Source organism: Glandiceps talaboti, chromosome 15 (assembly GCF_964340395.1).
Source record: "Glandiceps talaboti chromosome 15, keGlaTala1.1, whole genome shotgun sequence".
NCBI lineage: Eukaryota > Metazoa > Hemichordata > Enteropneusta > Spengelidae > Glandiceps > Glandiceps talaboti.
In genome coordinates, this window is record NC_135563.1 from 11,022,120 (window position 1) to 11,042,771 (window position 20,652).

Sequence of the window (20,652 nt, forward strand, 5' to 3'; positions counted from 1 at the left end):
CGAAGAAGATGATTTTTTTAAACTTTTTTTTTTTTAATTGAGACCAACTGACCCATAGTTGCTATGAAAAAGTAATGAGAAACAAACAAAATAAAATAGGATCACCCTAAGACAAAACTCATATCAAGTATATTGAATACTTACGGTGGTAGCATTCTGAAGAGTAATTGATCTGTTTTCCTTTTCTCTTCCACTAACTGTGATGTCCTTTCTGCTACTATTCCTTCTAAGTTTTCAGTGTACTTTTCCAACATAAGAACCATATTATCCATCAACCCTCGTTTTCTATAAGTACCAATATCAAAATATTAATTACACTATTACCTAGTGTCACTGTTTTTTGTAATCCAGACTTGTTTCCAATGGGTTCATACTGAGACTCAAGATAGTTGTGGGATTAAGAAAAGTGTTTATAATTGAGAACAAATTATAAGTTCTGCATTAAATTTGTTTCGATAACTCAAATTGTCATTCCCAAATCTGTTGTAAATATTGGTATTCACCTATACCATTGCCAAAACTGACATTCTCTACAGTCACCTAAAACAACAAAAATGTTATTTTTCATCTGAGGCACACTGGGCATGATGTACTATTTACATGTACATGTATACATCCGAGGTAACTTGACAACCTCATTGCAATATTTCTATATCACTTTATGCATCAAACTTACTTTCCCTTGTTCAAACCTCTAAGTCTTTGTCTAACTGTGTAGAAATCTGGCCTATCTTCTGGTTTCTCCTCCCAACACCTTTCCATAAGTGACATCATCTTTGGTATCACTTGGCTGTCTGAACTGTGTAGACTATCACCATCTAAACTACAATCTGGACGGAATGGTGGATCTTCTCTCTTCATTACCCTCCTAACTACATCTACCACAAAAGATAAATGTTTTAGAAACAATGTTACCTCTGGAATAATTTTACATATACATGTACCGCTAGACTAATTTTGAAAGTTTATATGAGATACACGTACAACAGGATAAAGTCAGGATATTTTTCAATTTTACAAAAATCACATGCACAGTTGTTGAGATATTGTAATGAATAGGGGATATTTATGGCAAAATATGCCTGGCCCACTGTTTTGTCAAATTTTAATACCCTGTAAGTACATCACTGACAAATGCCCACTAAGGTATATGTCATCACCTCTGTGCCAAGTTTGCATGAAGTTGGCCTTTACATGTTAGAGATACGATTGTACTCATAGAAACATGTCTTGACAGAACTCCTTCCTATGTTTGGTCCTAGTGAGCTTCATTTGGGCAGAAATAAAAAAACAACTTTATGAACATAGCACAACGTACCTTTATGTATAAATATCAACTTACCTTTGGGAGATCCATCCCAATTTGGATATGGCCCAGTCCTTGTGACAATTTCTTGCATAATTATTGCAAATGAGTAAACATCTCCTTTTTGACTTCCCTTGGATGGACACTCAAGTCTTAGTAATTCAGGTGCTGTCCATAACATTCCTGTTGGCAACAAAACCAAATTATTGAAAGGAATATCATGAATAATGTCTATGTTCACTGACATCCATTTATTTTAGAAGAAGAAAGCTGATGATATTGGCTGACTTCCAATTAAACGGTCACGAGTCTTAGTAAAAAAAACAAAACCAAAAAACAAAACCATTTGTCATTCATGTGACCATTTTATCTAATAAATGTTTTACACTGTTATCAATCATGTGTAGATTAGTGTTTATTTATTTCCGACAAATCTAATGCCCAGTTTGGATTAGGATTAATATTTGGGTGTGTATAACTGTCGTCTGGGTGAAGTTAAGAAAACTTTAGGTTCCGAACAAAAGAATAATCCTATTTAATGCCTATGGCTCCACTGATAAGATAAATTATGAATATAGAGTAATCCATGACTTTGGCTAACATTCCACCACTAATTCTATAACTGCAGTTAGTGCCAAGAGATGACAAAGAGATGCTGTTATAGTGGGGGGATGAGCTCCATGCGTTCACATTGTAGCAAACAACTTTGTTGAGAAGCCAATCTATAGTGTGAATGACCTCGCACCCATGGAGGGTGTAGAGAATTGTCAGCTACTAGCAGAGACTGGTATTGCAAACAGAGCAGAGATGGGAGTATCGCATGGAGCAGTGTCTTTGCGCCATACACCACTATGGTCCTGTACCTGGTCAGACTCAGAGTCAACAAGTCCCATGGCAGCATCCCTCATACTGTACATAGTTCATTCTTTCTGCTCTTTTTCTCTCTTTTCTCTTAGTTGGCAGACATTGATTATAGCAAACATTCATGCCATGGAGCATGCCCTGGATTTCAGAGGCACATGGTTGATGATTTTGTGTATGAGATTATGGACAGGGTATCTGAGTGGTGGTTATGTGTTACGATAGGGATGGGTGCAGGTGGGGAAATTTTCAACTGGAGTATTCACTGTATACAGGCAAGCAGTAAAATGACTGATTGAGAAGAGATGACAGTTAAAAATACGTTGGAATGACAGGATGTTAATATTTGTAATTTTTAAACTTTTATGAACCCATGCAAGTAGGATGAGTCATCCCCTGGCATTAACAGTTATGTGAACATCGCCATAATCAACAAACAAATGTATGATTATACATTACTAAGCAGACAAAATAATACTACCAATCAATAACTGAAATGTAGAAAGAACTGTCAAAGAGATTAATGCTAAACCCCAGACATTCCTACCTGCTTTATAATCATATAATCATTAAATACATACTTCTAAACCTGGCTTCTGACTCTTTTTCTTCGGCTTTGATCCTGTCAATTTGATCTGCTATGAGACCGTAATCTGCTATTTTGATGACCCATCGACTGTCTATCAAACATTTACTGGACTTTAACATTCCATGGGATCTGATTTCTGTACTGTGTAAGTAGGACATCCCCTGAAATTCATTTTAAAAAATGGTTTTATTTCAAACTTGATGCTTATAATAACTTTATGTGTTGGGGAAGGGAATTCCAAAGTGTAGGAGTGTGAGGTTTGAAAGGTACTAGGACTGCCACATACACTGTTTCTGAACATAAGTGGAAAGCACCTACAAAAAAAAATATGAATATTATTTTTAATCTCTAACCTTGAAGCTTGTCTGGGGAGGGAATTCCAAAGTTTAGGAGTGTGACATTTGAAAAGTGTGACTGCTTCATACATTGTATCTGAACGTAAATGGAAAGCAGCTACAGTAACTGAACAGGAAGGAGTCTACAACGTGGCATGTACCTGATCATCCTCTGTCAGAATTTTAACATGGTTATTCTATATATTTTAAATTGTACAATCTCAAAAATTTTTATCACCAGATATGTCTTACACATATTGCAATAAATGATATAATAGTCTGTTTTCTAGTAGTAGTTGTAGTAATAGTAGTAGTATATTGTTTTATTACAACCGTTAACGGGGAAGTAAAGCGTTTCAGCTACTTGTCCTATTGTATAATGACATGAGGTACTTGAACGAGTACCTCCCAGCCCATCAGGCTTAATGTCTCTTTCAACAAAATCAATTATAACTTATCAGTTCATATCCCACTTACCCTTGCCACATCGTCAAGGAAAGAAAACTTAAACGTCATGTCTAGTTTAATGTCATCATTTTCTAAGACATCCATAAGTGATCCTTTGGGACAGTACTCAATGACATAATACAACACATCAATACTCTTAGAGTCTGGAGGACAAATTCCAACAAAACGATTTATGTTGTCATGCGTCACCTGTTTCATCTGAAACATTAAAAATTAAAATGGAAAATATTCAGCATCTGTACAATATACATCTGAAAAAGACTTGAACATAACTTGAAATGGCCAGATTACTACATGAGTAGGCCGTTTTCTGGTTAACTATCTTTCAGACAATTTTTAAATATAATGCCACACAATGGTGTCCAAGATAGGGACAATGAGGGTTAAACTTTTCATTATCTTTGCCAAACACCTAGCAGTACAAGAACCAGCAAACAAAATGGGCGTAAACAAAATTCATGTCTTCGTAAAACTTAAACAGTTGAAAACAGAAGAAACAAATTATTTCAATTTAACCAAGAATGTTATTAAAATTTGCCCTTAAATATTTGAAATTCATGAATTTCTAGGTATGCTACAGTACCAAACAATTCTAGTCCACGCTTACAGCCAAAATATGCTGCTGAATAGCGCCCCTAGTGGCCAACTATATTAATCTTTTATCTTTACCAAACCAGAATGTTATTTCAATGTAATGTCTTACAAGACCCTTTTTAGTATTTCGAAATAGAGGTCCTCATATTTTTCTTTGCTGAATTAACGAAGTAAAATATTGGTGAATAACATCTAATTACACAATACTAACATTGGACAGTTCCAGTTTAATTGTATTTGAAAGGCTAATATTCTTGTTCTGTATTCTTTTCACAGCAACTGTCTGAGCATTATAGATGGCCAATGCAAAGGCCGAGTCACCACGGAAACCGCCTTTATCCAATCCTTGCAGTGAACTGATTGCTGATGGATGGCTGGAATTACGATTCAGTTTAAACTTGGAAATACGACTCTGGAACTAAAAAAATAGAAGAACAAATACAGTGTAAGTTTGAAAACTGCCAAAATTCAAAAATATACATTTGTTGTAGCCCATACTAATAATCAATTGTTTACTATTAATTATATACATTACTAAGTGGACGTTGCTAGATTTACTATAATATTTCTGTCAAGAGAATAAATCTTGGGGACAATTACCCTGAAAATAAATGTTATTTTCAGGGAAATCAAAAATTTTATTCAGTGGCTATTTTGGATTCTAAAAAAATGGGTTTATATAATTTTGATGTCAAAAATTTGCTTTGTGCTCCTGATTTGTTTTCATTATATAACTGAAAATGGGTTTTAGTTTTCTTGAACAAAGTATTAACCGAAAAAATTTGAGAATTGATAATGCCAAGGCACATATCACATGTTAACTTAATATCAACCTAAGTGTTTGGAACCCAGCTGTCACTAGGCAATTATTACATGGAAAGAACATGGTCATGAAATCACCAAAAGACTTTATTAGTCTCAATAATATTACAAAATCAATTATAAGTTAGTAGCCACACTTTTTCACCATCTGACATGTTCCCATACAGTTCAGAACATTCTCTTGGGGGTTTTATTTATTTGAAAACCAAATGAGATTCAATCATAAATCATACATTCACTTAGCTTGCCAAATGTATGAGCCCTGTATTTAATATGCCATGCTGTGAGTTAAACTGATCAAATTTTATTACTGACATGGTAATAAATAGTAATTGAAATGATATGGATACCATTAGGTTAACTGGGTATTTGACATATCATACTATTACACAGGATAGTGATTATGATATTGTGGTTTTGAATTGCGTTATCCATCAATCTATATGTAATTAAAATATACTAATAGGGCAGTTTTATGTATCGGTCTCAAGTAGTACATTACAGTATTAATAGTAGAAACAGCTTGTCCCTTCAGAGGGGCATGTACTTTGAAGTTAATCTGATACCACACTGTATGTATAAATATACAAAATTACATGACATACTCAGCACTTCCTATATACCACGTACACCATGACACTAAAACCAGTCAGTGAACAGAAAGCATGAACGGATACCTTTATCCCTCTATACATGCATCAGTATGCATACGTAAATCATTGTCTGTACTATTGCGCTCATCTCCACACATGAATTTATACCCTAAAAAAGTTATTGCATTCCTACATGCAGATCAACGTGCAAGTATTCTGAGTACACGACATTTCGCAAACACAATATATAAACATAACACAACCATATATAATGTGTTATTAGCATTGTCACTTCACTTTTAAAAGTACTAGTACTGGCTGTCTCGGAGAACACTTAACAAGCACTCATGCAAATACTCAACCCTACCACCCACCCCTACCCCCACCCCCACCCCACACTCTACAATGGTGTTTACACATCATGGAGTTTCATAGAATTTCTACCAAGCTATGATACAATACTTAGAGTCACTTATGTTTAGTGTGCACACCATATCTTAAAATTTACTTCTACTGTTTCGTAATATTAACCAACTATACTCACGCCACTAATTGCTGTGAAATCACTGGCTCCTGCTGAGGATGGGATGATTTGCAGTTCATCATGTGAAAGAAGCCACTGTCTTTTTTTCACAGCTTCTTTGTGATACCTGTATCTGTGTATCAAACATAGAAATGAAAACTTTATGACAGTAGCCTAAGAACACCTTTTCATCAAAGACAACATTTTGAATGTAAATTGTATGATGGCATTTTTAATACTTCAAATTGTAGCACCATTATGTTATTATAATATTTTCATGAGTCTGAATTTTTTTGATAATTAGTGCAGTTGATTCACTTATAACAATCACTACCAGGTCCCCACAGCTTATAGAGCAAGACTGAACAAGTAGTAAGTGTGATAGGATGATAACAAAGCCTAGGTGGAAATCAGCTATTGTTGTTTCCTGGCTACCCTGTTTTTAAATAAATTTTGCTGTTACTACTCCTTCCCCTAACCATTCTATTCTTGTTGATGGACAAGCCAATAAACAAGACTTAGTTCTTATCTTGTTGACAGACTATAGCCACAAAAACAAGACTTGATTCTACTCAGAAACATGCCAATGCCACACAAGGACTGAGCCTGCAATGTACAGATTACCAGCCAGCTGACCATTCTTAGACTATAAACACGGGTGTACATATGTGATTCAGTCTAGCCCACAGAGTAACTCTACTTGCAATTTGCAGGTTACTCACTTCCTGCTCTAAATAACTCATACATTTATGGCACTACATCACTGACAGATAGACCTTGCTCTAATTTCCAAACATGCCCCTGTTTACTAGCCTTGACATACCATTAATTTCCTGTTATGATAGAAATTCATAAATATGATGTTTGTAGTAGACTCTGTCATTAAGAATGATTCATCACAATCTGTTTGGTTTTTTGGGGGTTTTTTTTTTTTACTCAACTTTATTTTGGCTGATAAACGGTTTTCAACTAATCCCTATAGCTACACCACTTTTGCAAGTTAATATTAGTACAAATGTATCAATTATCACTAAACAAATCAACCTTTGTTACATGTAAGTTTAAGAATTTAGTAGTGAAAGTGACTCCATTTTCATGATAATTTAGTTTGGTGCAAATATAGTAATACTTAAATTTAACTAAAATAAGTTTAGAGTCAAAATATGATTGTTCACAGTTTATCAAACAAGAGCCATAGTATTATACATAAATTATGAGATAAATTTGAAAATGAAGGGCCGTGTTGTGTAATGTCACTCAAGATCTCATCCATTTCCACTGCTATTTCTAACTCTTCAAAAATTCACCTTTTGACAGGTGTTGTCTTCGATGGCAATGTGTGAAGAGGCTGTGGTTTATGACAACGCGTTCATCATACAAAGTGATGTTTTGAAAGCTATGCAATTTTATAATGTATTACATGACACAAACAGATGATGAAAATTTATATCCTATATGGCCTAAGAATACAACAACCTAATAAACTGGCTAACCTTGACCTAAAAATGTTGTCGTGCTTGATTCTTCAAGTGAAGGGGTTTTTAAACTGAGATACATACCCAAATAATCCAGCAATAATAATGGCAATAAATGCAGCAACAACACCAATGGCCATACCAACAATCTGACCAGTATCTACAATATCGAAAACAATGAAAATTTATAATTATATTTGCACCACATCAAACAATCATATCAAAACTTGATTGAATTTCTCCTTAGATTAAATTTCAAACAGAAAAATATTTTATGGTTTGAAAAGTGTAAGTTATAATGTGAAATCTTTGGAGCAATTCATGTTGTGACAGTCACAAGTAAACAGCAGGTTTATATACCATCATATTATGGTTCACTTGCTATGTTACTATTACGAAAGTTACTATAAGGAAATGCATGATAACATAATTTGGGGGGTGTAACACTCAGTTAGTAATCAATGGCACATATACCAGTGTGAGGATGTAATATCACAATTTACTGCCTACCCAATGGCTGGCACTCTTCACAAAAATGCCCAAGCCAAAGAAAAGAGCATTATCAAAATTATCATAATTCAAAGAAAGGATGCGTTGTAGTTGAAATTACTTGATCAGTCCAGCTGTCATAGTCTCTGTATGTGTGAGCAATATCACGAGCAACAGTCTATTCTCAAATATTGTCAAAGTGATTCGAATCCAACCAACGACTTCTTTTCTAAGAACACAGAGGTGTAATAATCCCAAATTTGTGCTTTCAAGAGCAAAACAATCCCATCTGAAAATGAATTGTGCATACTGTGTGAGGCTGAGTTACTTACCCCAACAGAACTCTCCATGGAATCCACACCTTGGACTGTCTTTAGGAATATCTCTACCTGGCCAGTCTATAGATATATTGGTTATCCTTTGGAAAGTATAATTCATCCCGTCCATGGAACCTACTGCTCGAAATATGGTCCAGTTAAACACGTTATTCTGCATTATCACAGATGAAAAAATATATAACATTTGGTGAAAATATCTAGGTTTACAGTTATATGATAAGGAAGAGCAAGGACACACTTAGGGGATATTACATGACTATGTTATATTTTCTTCTTTACAAATCATTTCAGATCAGAAACTCCAAATTTTTTTTAGCTGAAAGGTTTTCAGCTTTGAAAGTTTGTAATTGAAAATGGCTATTGTTGTTCTTTTACCTGTAAATCTTTTAAGATAAATTTGGAACGTCTGTCTCCTTCCCCATCAATTATTACATGCCCTGTTATACCTGAAATGGAAAATAAACTGATAATGAAGAAGAGAAATCAAAGAAATCCTTAGAAATGTACTGTACTTTAAGGGCACTGGCAATTTCTTTTTGGTGGAGGAGTGGGGGTGTCAAAGACATGTGCACTTCCTCCTACCCCATCAATATGGATGACTTCATTTCATGCACTAAGGAAACAAGTGCAGTGACCGCTGTTTCAGCCTATATTATCTGTCATTAGAATTTTGTGAAATTAGCATTAAAACTTTCAAAAAAAAGGTCAAAGATTCATGTACAATAGTTATGTAAACAAAATATAAATTTGTGCATTAACCTCATTTATCCCTCTCTATTACACAGTATTAAAGATAAAAGATAAAAGTTCAAAAATTGTATAGCACCAAAATTTAAAATGCTATTGTTTAGAGGCATTTCACAATGCCAAAAAAGGAAATAAAGTCCTTTTTTTAAAAAAAACACAAACCAAAGAAGACATGGGATTATTCTACTATAAAACGCAAACTGTGTGGAGTATAGAATGTAAACCTGAAAAAATACAAATAAAACAAATACTGAAAGAATTTCAAAGATAAAAAGAAACATGTAAAGATAAAAATAAAGATAAAATTGTCCCAAAACAGCGAAATGTCATTAACAGTCCATGTGCCGTGTTTACATTTTTTTTATCTAGTACCTGCTTCATCATCGCTACTTGTTCCCATGCAGAGATTTGATTTCAACTTATCATTAGTTATTTTGAACATTTAAATCATGTGTTCATCTCCATCTGTTGGCAGACAAACAAATATTTAATGGCTAGTCTTCATCTCCAAACAGACTTGTCCATGCCATATTAGGAGTCCTGCTTGTAAGCTTTATCTTTGCTTGCCAGTTTTAAAAAGCTTTTCTCATAATTTCTTATAAGGTACTTCACCTGTGACCACTAAATGTTTACAAATCAACAATGACAAATTTATTGATCTGACTGTATCAGATGTTTGGAATGTAGGTCAATCAATAAGTTAATCCAATTATCTTTTATACACATTTCACAAGACATACATTAAAGTTCTGTGTCCTGTGATATGAAATTATTGTAACACTATGTGGTCTTGAAGACAGGAAATGTGACTTCTGCCAATACAGGATGAAGTATACTTTTTGTATTCTTGTAGTCTATACATACATGGACCTCAGGAATCATTACTACATAAAATAATATTTTAACACCAAATTTCAGTCATATAAACATACTATACAATAAACTACAATATTTAGTGATAAAATTTCCCATTGAAACTGCAAACACGAGGCCTTTAACCTTAGGAAAAACTTCAGTTACAAATGAGACATATGTGACATTTATTTATTTGATTTGATATTCTTGGTGTCCTATAACTTATAAGTCAGAGAGCAGTATGCAGCTCCTTTTTTGTAAATGTTATTTAAGGATTGTAAAATTTGTCCACATAGCACACCTTAATAAACAATGATATAACATGACAATGTGCAAGCCAATTTGAATGTATTTGAACAAAAAAATATGAGTTTTTATATCATGATCGTTTCTACATCATGACAAAACATGCCTGCATTAATTTGGTTCTGTGGCGCTCAAAATGACGGTCTAAACATCTGAATTGCAATAATTTGATTATATTATTACAATTTTTCATATGCTTGTGAAGTTATAATCATATTATTCCCCATTACCTTTCTCTGAGTAATATCGTATCTTTATGTTATATCATAGCTACAGAGATAAAAATGTTATGGTTATGTGCTGCCCAAATGGCTGTAAACATGGGTTGACTTTTCATCTGAAAATTATCTAATCGTATGATGAGGTCAATGACATGGGAGACATGCCTTTCATGCTTTAGAAATACCCCCACAGCATCTGGATGATTATGACTGGAAATCCTTAACAATGGGTCTTTTTGATTATGCATGGGTAGATTAGACAAATTTGGGGATTACTACACACACACCCTCCATCCCCCACCCCACCCTGATATGCATTGCTAACAGACACCAAGACTACCACACCTCAGGAAGTCAGTTCAATTAAACGTTCATGACACAATTGTTGCACAGGGAGTGGTTTAGTCACTGAACCTTTTCAGTTAATGTGTGTTTTGCAGTGCTTGAAAGAGGCTTAGTTATCAGTTATAAATCAGAATAAATGCTAGGGATTATAACCCAGGATCTTATTGTAATACCTTGCTAACACATAAAACAACTGATAAAATACTATGTACCAGTAGCCTGCATGTGATTGTAACATTCACAAAAATATGCACTTCCTTATTTGTTCTGTGTCTCTTTGTCCTGGTTGAAAAGCGGTACCAATCTCTAATTACTCAGTTATAAGTTTGTTTGATGGGAATATTCAAGACATACACAGTTAAAGGCAGAACTAGTTACTCAACAAAAGCAAATGAAAAAAAATTATGAAATGTACTTTATAAGATATTAATTAATTCCTGCACATTTAAAATGCAAAGCACAAAGTTAAAAAAAAAAGTAGAAAAAGGATAATGGACTTTTTCATAAAAACAAATGTCTTTCACAATTAATTTGAATACATACTGCTTACTTGACATTATGTATGAATGATTTAAAAAACAAGCAAAGCTCATGCTTACAAAGAAATGGGAAAATGTTACTGATAAATTATTTTACCTTCAAAGTCAATATCTCTCATGTTATCAGTGAGTACATATGGATCATCCACTGACTGTCCATATTCCATACTTCTATTGATGGCATGTGCATACAGTAACACAGTATCATACAAGTAGCCTGCCATAACACTTGCCTAAGGAGCAAAAAGCACAATGCATATATATATATATATATAGAGAGAGAGAGAGAGAGAGAGAGGGAGGGAGAGGGAGAGAGAGAGAGAGAGAGCTTTCATTCATTGTATTTTACCAGAAGGCAAATTTTTCATAGCTGTCATAAAACAGATCGTGAATTAGTATAGATTGAAAAAAAATTGTGAAACAGGTAACTATACATACACGCACACACACACACACACACACACACACACACACACATATTCATACATAGATACAACATGTACATACATCTATACATACATTTATACATACATACATACATACATACATACATACATACATACAATACATACATACGTACGTACGTACGTACATACATACACACACACACGCATACTCACATGCACACACATACACACATATACATACATACATCTATACATACATTTATACATACATACATACATACATACATACATACATACATACATACATACAATCACACATGCACACACACACGCATACTCACAAGCACACACATACATACATACATACATACATACATACATACATACATAAATGAACTGCATGATTGATTGATTGATTGATTGATTGATTGATTGCAACATTTACTTACATCATACTCTGTGACATTAAGATAAAATGGTGGATTTGCCATATTTGGAATGATTTGATTCAGAAACTGCCAAAATCCGTCTGCCCATGGTAAACTGTGAATAGAGATGGAATGAATTATTTGTAACATCTGCATAATGACTATATACCATATTTTAGTGTAGAGTATTATGGTGGCATTTAGACCGCATAGGGCATGGAACTTGAAGGGTACTTGAAGATTTACAGGATTTGTTAGGGAATAGATGAAGAATATATTAGCCAGTGAAATCCCTTGGGTTGCTACAAGAGGGGTATATGCTCATTATATAATCACTTTTTTTCAGTTACTTCAAGAACAAGCTAAATAGTACAATACATGGCAAAGACTTTTACCAAAAATTACACAAAAGTTACAATTAAAAAATCTTAGTGTCTAGATCTTATTTGCATGCTGGAATTAGACACCCTTGAAACACCCTCATCAAATTTCAGACCAATCTGTCCTGGCCAGTAGTTTTTGAGTATGCTGTAATCATTTTTGATTTGAACAATTTTTCATCTTGGAACTTGGAACTAAGCCTATGGTAACATCACCGTCAAATACCCAATCAACTGTTCTTACCATTAAGTCCTTCATCATATAATTAATGCAAGGCCATACAAATTGAAACAATTTCTTTTCAAAAATTCAAGGAAAAGGGGATAAAGAGTCTTTAGTGAGGACACATTCCCCAAAAGTATTTGTCTAGCAGTTAGACATAAATTTGGCAGATCTTTGTACATGATACATGAAATATCAAAATAAAATATAGTATAGAAATACAACTGTGCAAGTTATCACCAGTAGTGGTACATATGCAGTAATTGTCTAGGAGTGTAAGCACTGTTTCTTGAAACACTTGAAGGTGATAACGAGTTGTAACACTGGACATTATGAGTACAACCTATAACACCAAAGTAAAGCATTTTCTGTATGTCCCACAATTGTTTATAGCATCCATATCAAAAGTAAAAAGATACTTTTTATTTGCTAATTGACCACATTACAAAGGTCACATGTTAGGCTTGTAAATAAACCAATTGAAACAGTATACTTTTTCACTTGATATGAATGCTATAAAACAAATGTAGCACAGAGAAAGTGCTTTACTTCAGTCTTACTTGATACTCACTCAAATGTAACATGCATCATGGCCCTATATGCTTGCTCTAGTTCTTCAACTTTATCTTCCAGTTCTGGTATCCTATTGGTAGGTACCCAATATCGTGTTAATGGTCTGTCAGTAAACATCTCAAAATTAATAAAGACATATTCGCCAGACACCATATTCAACTCAGAAGCTGCCAACATGAAGAGCTGCTCATCATCTTCAAGAACTGTAATTGTTCCAACTATTGTGAAGATAACTGTTTTAACAAAATGAAGTCTACATTTAGTATACTTCAGGATGAACTGCATATATAGATCAACCTCCTAGAGACCCACTGCTTTCTGAACAGCACCCCTTTCTCGATAGCACATGAAACCCTACCACCTTGTTCCATGCAACACATGAAAATTGGCACTCTTTTCAAGATTAACATGACAATTTGAAACCTTTCTAAAATTGAGTAAAGTTCTTACAGCAAATCCAGAAGTGCTAATACTGCTTACCATGTGCCAAATATACCAGAATGGTTCATTCATGGTGGGGAGGGGGGTGGGGTAACTAGACTGAAAATCAATTAATTCACAGTGCTAGTTTCTAATATGTAGTAAAGGTGTTAGGTGTTGCATGGTTACAAATTGAAGACTTGGAGAATATGAAAGTGCTAATATGAAAGAAAATTTGGGGGAATTATTATGGTGTTTTCAATACTTCGAACTCTTTCAAACACAGGAGAACAAATTATGTAGACACCATCACATTGATCATGTTACATACGGTAGACTAGACACATGTTGTCATGCCACAGAATGACCAGGGTATAAATTCCATATTTTTTGTTCAACTTGGCAATAAGGTATAATGTCTGATAAGTAAGTTCATGAAGTTGTCTGAAGCATTTGATAAAAAAGTGTAAAAACAAGTTAAGCTTAGAGAGGGTGAGCCTCTTTTAATTCTATTGTAAACCAAAGCTTTTATGTAAAATCTTAATATATCATACTTTGTAACCACTGATTCATTGTCTACATCTAACATTTACTTAAAATTCCTCATTTTCTCCATTTGCATGAAAGAAATTGATCAAAAAGCGTATCATCCAACATGCACATGGTTATTTATTAATACAAAATGTGAGGATAGTTATTTTCTCCAACCAACATTAATAAATTTCAAGCTTGTAAAAAGGTGATTCACTCATTATTTTCTGTTTTCTACGTAAACTGTAAGCATTCACTGCCACTCTTTGAAGCAATCCTGGGTGTAATCTTTGACTATATATAGCCTCTAGATCTCGGCACCTAAGATAGACCCAAGGTTCAAAGATGCAGCACATCTTTAATAGTTGACAAAGCCTGTGCTTTGGTCATGCACAAATTGCAAACGTTGAGTTTGCAGTAGCCCAAAGACAACTCTGGTAGATTTGTACCAGCTACAACTACGATGGATATAAGGCTGTATAAAGCTGTATGTGTGCCCGAATACGTACGGGAATCCTTTTTTTGAAGACCCTCGTGTGCACTGTTGGTTTATCATCAGCAGCAGGTTGCCGATGTCGTGACATGACATAATATTACTCACAAAATGCTAAAAGTGCATTCTTTCCATGCACAAGTATAGCCCATAGTGTCCATTACAATCAGTCATTCCGTTGGTGCAAACCATCAACTCATTGTGGAGGGGTCGATCCGCTACGTCTGCTGCATGCAGACGACATAAAACTTAGGTGACCGCCATATTTTGCGGAAATGACGTCACTACTATCCTGAAAGCATCTCAAGCCAGACAACCACGATAGGCTGATGACGTCACAATTTCTTTATGTGACATCAGGTACATATAGGGTAACCGCTTCAATAGTCTAAGGCTATCCACACGATCACGACCCACCATACCACGAGTAGCATCTCCACAAATCCGTATAATGTCTATAAAAAAAATTACTAGCCATTGGGAAAGGCATAGGACTGCATGGTTCAACACGTTTAAATATTACACCTCGACGTTATTACACAAGGTGTCATTGGTCAGAATCGAATCACATGATCTTCTGTTGCGCGCTCGAGATGCCAAAGTAACTATAGTGAGACTTGACACACAAGCTTATTTCTCGCAGAAAATTGAGTCATGTCCATATTGATGAGATGTTTATCTGCAAGTACTATTTCGAAATGCCTGAATGATGTGAATGATTGGACGAATGAGGGGAATGTGTAAAAAAATAATGAAATTAATAACACATGCGCGCAGGCAATATCACAATTTAGTGCCTGCACGAAGGTTGGCACTCTTCACCAAAATGTTGATGATGACCAAGCCGCCCTCGCTGGCATGTGTTATTATTTAACTGAAGTGCTCGTATATTTATGGGACAGAGAAATGCTAACAATATATCCCCGCCTATGTTAATGTTGGACAGAGAATTTTGCCTCGGTTGTAATAGTAAGGCATATAGTTGGTGATGAGCTTACACCTACACCCACCCATTCATCGATGCATGCATGCATGCATGCATACATACATACATACATACATACATACATACACCTTATAAGTTTGGTATAAGTTTGGTATAAGTATTTCTGGATGACATAGGAAAGAATGAAGTAAAACGTTGACCCAGACAGAAGTCGTCAAAACTGTCAAGAGAACTCGAGTTACTGGGATAATTCATATTGGTCACATATTAACATCAAAAATGAAAACAGTTATTAACAGGTGGATGCATGTGTGCGTAATTCAGAGGTAATGAGACAGCATTGTCCTAGTCAGTTGTCTTGCCTTGTATTGATATCGCTTCGGGTGGCAGGTGGCTATCAAGTTATACAGTGCACCATACATATCATTGCAAAAGTTTTTGTAATGCTATTTGACATTTAGCCGCGTCCATCCAATACTTAGCTTTACAGGACACCATACCAAGGATTTACCCCTATGTAAGAAATATTGTATATAAAACAAAGTGACACAATATAATACAATATCACCTAGTTGCATACAGAGAAAAGAACACGTTGTCTAGGCCGGGATGTGCTTTACATGCTCTCCTTAGGTGGCAATACAATTAGTTTCGATATGGTTTTTAGATAGTTAGAAACATAAACGGCTTCAACTAGTCAATAAATCTGTCGCTAAATAAAGCATTAGAACGGCTAAATTAGCCATCATGCTCTTACCGACTCATAATCACTGAGTGCAAGATAAAATCTTAAGTACAGCCATAAATGTTATGTTTCATGTCTGCCTATATAGAAGATTGTAAGATTACTAGAAAATGTTTGGTGTTTGTTGTCAAAGTCAGACAGCCATTATTTAATAATAATTGACTAGCTCTCTTGTGGAAATATGATCAAGTCGCAAGAGATTACATAGCTACATGCCACTACGCTAAGAATGTAATAGTGACTACACAGTTGCTCATTAAAATGTAGGATACACGATACATGTGGGTAGATGACTCATACACGTTGCTTTCTAGGGTATAATTGTCGTGCAACTAATTATAGTACAACCTCAGCTCCCCTTTATATACACCTTCTGACCTTGTTGTTCGTGTCACTGATGGGAAAGTAAAAATATAAATCTAGGGACCATCGGTCAAAAATATCATGCAACAAAATTTATCATGTGTTTTGTGTACATATATTACACCATTGCTCAAAAATTACAACGAATAACACGACAATCTATAAGATTACAAGAATCCATGCACTTTTCTTTTAAATGAAAATTAAACGTATCGTGTTGCCCTGGGTCATAAGTCACGAAAGTAGGTAATAAGTGGTGGAGACATTCATGACAATTGTTTTGGTGATGATCAAAGGTTAGGTTAAAATGAACATTTTCAATGTCATGTAATACCCGGGATAGTGGTCCCTAGAAACTACACAAACACGCTAAATTGACGCAAATATTATTACCTAAAGCCTTCATAGACATAACACTTGCTTCTAATTCAACAAATGTTTGTGTATCGACAGACAGGATACAACTTTGAGAACTAGAAAGGCTTTCGAGTCTGAGTATTATCGGTAAAATTTTTGCAACACAATTTTTGAAGGTAAATTATTTACTTGGAAAACTGTTTTTAAATAGAAATTAATGCTCAATATTAATGCGAGTCGGAATTTGGTGGTGGGGGGGGATTCGTGCTTGTTTTAAAATGTGTGGTTATTATTAAGGGTTTGAGTGTGATATTATTTGAGAACTATTTTTGTTAACCGAGTCTCATATGTCAATATTGATATAACACACTTTTGTCTGGTAATTAAAATAGTGTGTGAAGTCAACAGACAGGCGCCCTCGCTATGAACGCTACCATCTAAGTGTTATCTTGTCAGATAGATTTAAGACCATGGAATAAACATTATGGTCGACTAAACCGTTGATAACATCACGAAAATGAAGTCATCCCAGCATCGTATGAAGTTTCTATCTTTAGAGTCACCTGTTGGGTTATAATTTTACACAGTCAGTACTTTTGAGTTGGCGAGTGCTTCTTGTCACATTACTGATAAAGTGACGAGCTCCAGTTCATGTATTGATTAGTCTAATTAACGTGTATGACATTTATCACTAGCATTTATATAGGATGTCCCCACCCTGGATAAACACGAATCAACTTCGGTCTTACTGGCTGGCATACTTTGATGCACTGGTTACATTTTAATTTGACTGTTTGCACTGATGGCATAAACAAATATTGGAATTTACAAGGTCTCGAGGTCCAGATAACGACTTGCGATTTGATCAGACGTGGTGTCTGCAAATATCCTTATCTGCTAGACTATGATGAATATACATGTGTATATAGAAGTAAAAAAATGTGGTGGAAGATAATTTCTACGGTCTTAAATAAATTTATGAAAAGCTGAAGGTTCGGGCGGGCTGTCTTCTTTATAAGTTAAAAAAAAAAATTTTGTTAATATCCTTGCATTTTAATTAAAAGTAGGCTACATATTACGAACTACATTACATTGGCTGTGTCATGTCACCTATTTGATTTTACGTCCCTTGGAAATATTTCAGAGATCATCTCCGACGCTTCTATTTCAGTAACTAGTAATCGGAATTTAAAAGGATTGGAATTTTAAAAGCCAGTTTTCTATAAAACTGGCATTGCCATGTAAATATAAACCAAAAAAAATCAAATTCTCCTAGTGTGATGAACGAAATTATTTTGCTCTGAATAATTCTATATGAAGGTCATTTAAAATTTCCACTTAATATCAATCACAGCTCCTTCATCCACTTTGTGAGTTGATGAATGAAGAGATCGTTTTATTAGGAAAGATCGCAATATTTCTCAGCAAATTTTGTGTTGAATTTGTGATCTAAACATTTTGGGTCATGTTGCAAAGCCACACACGAATAAACCAAACTCAACCTACAGAGCAACATTGTCAACATAGCTATCGAGCTTCAGAAAAATGTCACCAACGCAAATTTATGCCCTTGTAAAGTTCGAAGCTTGTCGTGTCGACAAGTAGCTGCAAAGTGATTTCGTTATGCTAGCAAAATCAGCAGCACATATCTTTCACATGAATAAAAATTAAATATAACGTTCGTCGCTAAACTTGAAAGGAAACTTCCTTCAACATTAGTCTGTGGTTACTTTTGTTGGATATTAAATTAAGAGCCCATAATTTGTTTATTACAAATCTTCGTCGAAGACATATCCCAAATATTGTACTAAGTATATTATACAAACAAATATGACTGTGCAAAAGTTATACGACTTTCAAAGTAATGTACGCGTGTCTGTCATGTTACATATCATCAGCAATATTCATATTCTAAAAAGGAGCGATTTTGACCTTTGCCAAGAAAGATCGAAGCTAACAACACTAAATGAAAAAAACATATCGGATAATACTGGGAAAATATTTGAACTCCATTTCTATGCATTGTAGTTCTGAGCCATTGGACAGAACCCATTCCATTAGCCCCCAGTGGAAAAAAGTTATGTATAGTATGTTGAAGGGTGTCTAGCAACTGCATGATACAGCTCTGTCCAGATAATTCCATATAATATACAATGACAGTAATTAGTGATATTTTGGTAACCAATACAGTGGACAAATACTACACGTTTTAGTGTATAGACTTATTATTGTGTGACTTTCGTGCAAAACGAGTCCATGTTTAAACGTAGGCCTTGTGGCATTCTATATTACATGTGAAATCTACATATAAATAATAGAAATCAACTCAACTATTACTGCTGTAACACTGCGATGTCTTTAATTGGATTATGGTTTGTTAGATTCTGCAAAGTGCTTCAGTTAAGGTATGTGCTGTTTCTTGGGAACTTTGAACACCATCAAGATTGTTACCCGACTTGTGACGTCACTATTACGCCTTGCAAGTCGACATTAATCATGCCGTTCTTTGCACTTATTATCTTATTAATATTTGGTCGATGAGACCAGGAAAAAACACTTAAAACTGTAGCACTATTTGTGTGACGGTCTCAGTGTTATTTTCCGACGTTTTCTTAACCTAGGACTGACCATATTTGGATTTGTTCATTTCGTAATGACAGTCACTTATTTCATTACTTAACTGATTTGCGTTATTTCTGGTAGCAAATTTTCCAACCTTTTCTCAAAGACGTGATTACGTTGTGTATTAAAGAAATATGTTGGTATTTTCAACATAATGAAAGACTAATTTACATTTATTTTTCGAGCCCAGTGTAACAAGTATAAGCAAACTGAATTGTCAGCCATGGTCATAAAATGTTGTTATATACATAAAATTCGATGCTTTTTAATCCATCGTTTTATCGTTGTCATTAGTTATTTGACAAACAGCTTCACTGTACAAACTTTAAACCCTAAAGTACGTGTGTATAAGAGGAGCACGGTTATGACGTTTCAGAGAAGTTAATTACAGCAGTTACAACATGTGCATGGACTGTAAGTAATATTTCATTCCAACTTATCACGCCACTTCAGCACAGCTGTCGTTTTTAGTGTTTTCCCGAACTTAATGACCGATTTGATATCTGTCAATAACGTCTTATTGTTGCTAAAAATACAACGTGACCCCTAAAGAAAGCATAACACCATCATTCCTCGCACTAAAAATGGGTCAATCTACTTATATTAAAGCCTAACATCCAAAGCAAAATTCAATCCTAGAAATAGTTAAGATCGTAAAATACAATAGAATAAACTACCGCACCCAATATATTTAATCTACTGTACATTTTTTCTCAAGCTTGATATACGTTTTGTTACACTGTATGCCTCATTATATA

The 20,652-nt window shown here is 34.6% G+C and overlaps 1 protein-coding gene across 1 annotated transcript in view; it reads right to left on the reverse strand.

Annotated features, from left to right (window-relative positions):
* Positions 1–20,652, reverse strand: part of LOC144446209 (atrial natriuretic peptide receptor 2-like) — a 40,397-nt gene that overhangs the window by 5,092 nt on the left and 14,653 nt on the right. The window contains exons 2-14 of the mRNA XM_078135962.1: positions 13,416–13,650; positions 12,263–12,356; positions 11,504–11,639; positions 8,769–8,839; positions 8,388–8,544; positions 7,651–7,726; positions 6,113–6,224; positions 4,365–4,571; positions 3,569–3,757; positions 2,749–2,917; positions 1,343–1,489; positions 677–878; positions 145–285 (exon numbers count right to left, since the gene is read on the reverse strand). Of these exons, the coding sequence (XP_077992088.1) occupies positions 145–285; positions 677–878; positions 1,343–1,489; positions 2,749–2,917; positions 3,569–3,757; positions 4,365–4,571; positions 6,113–6,224; positions 7,651–7,726; positions 8,388–8,544; positions 8,769–8,839; positions 11,504–11,639; positions 12,263–12,356; positions 13,416–13,650 (1,936 nt within the window). The remainder of the gene's footprint in view (positions 1–144; positions 286–676; positions 879–1,342; positions 1,490–2,748; positions 2,918–3,568; positions 3,758–4,364; positions 4,572–6,112; positions 6,225–7,650; positions 7,727–8,387; positions 8,545–8,768; positions 8,840–11,503; positions 11,640–12,262; positions 12,357–13,415; positions 13,651–20,652) is intronic.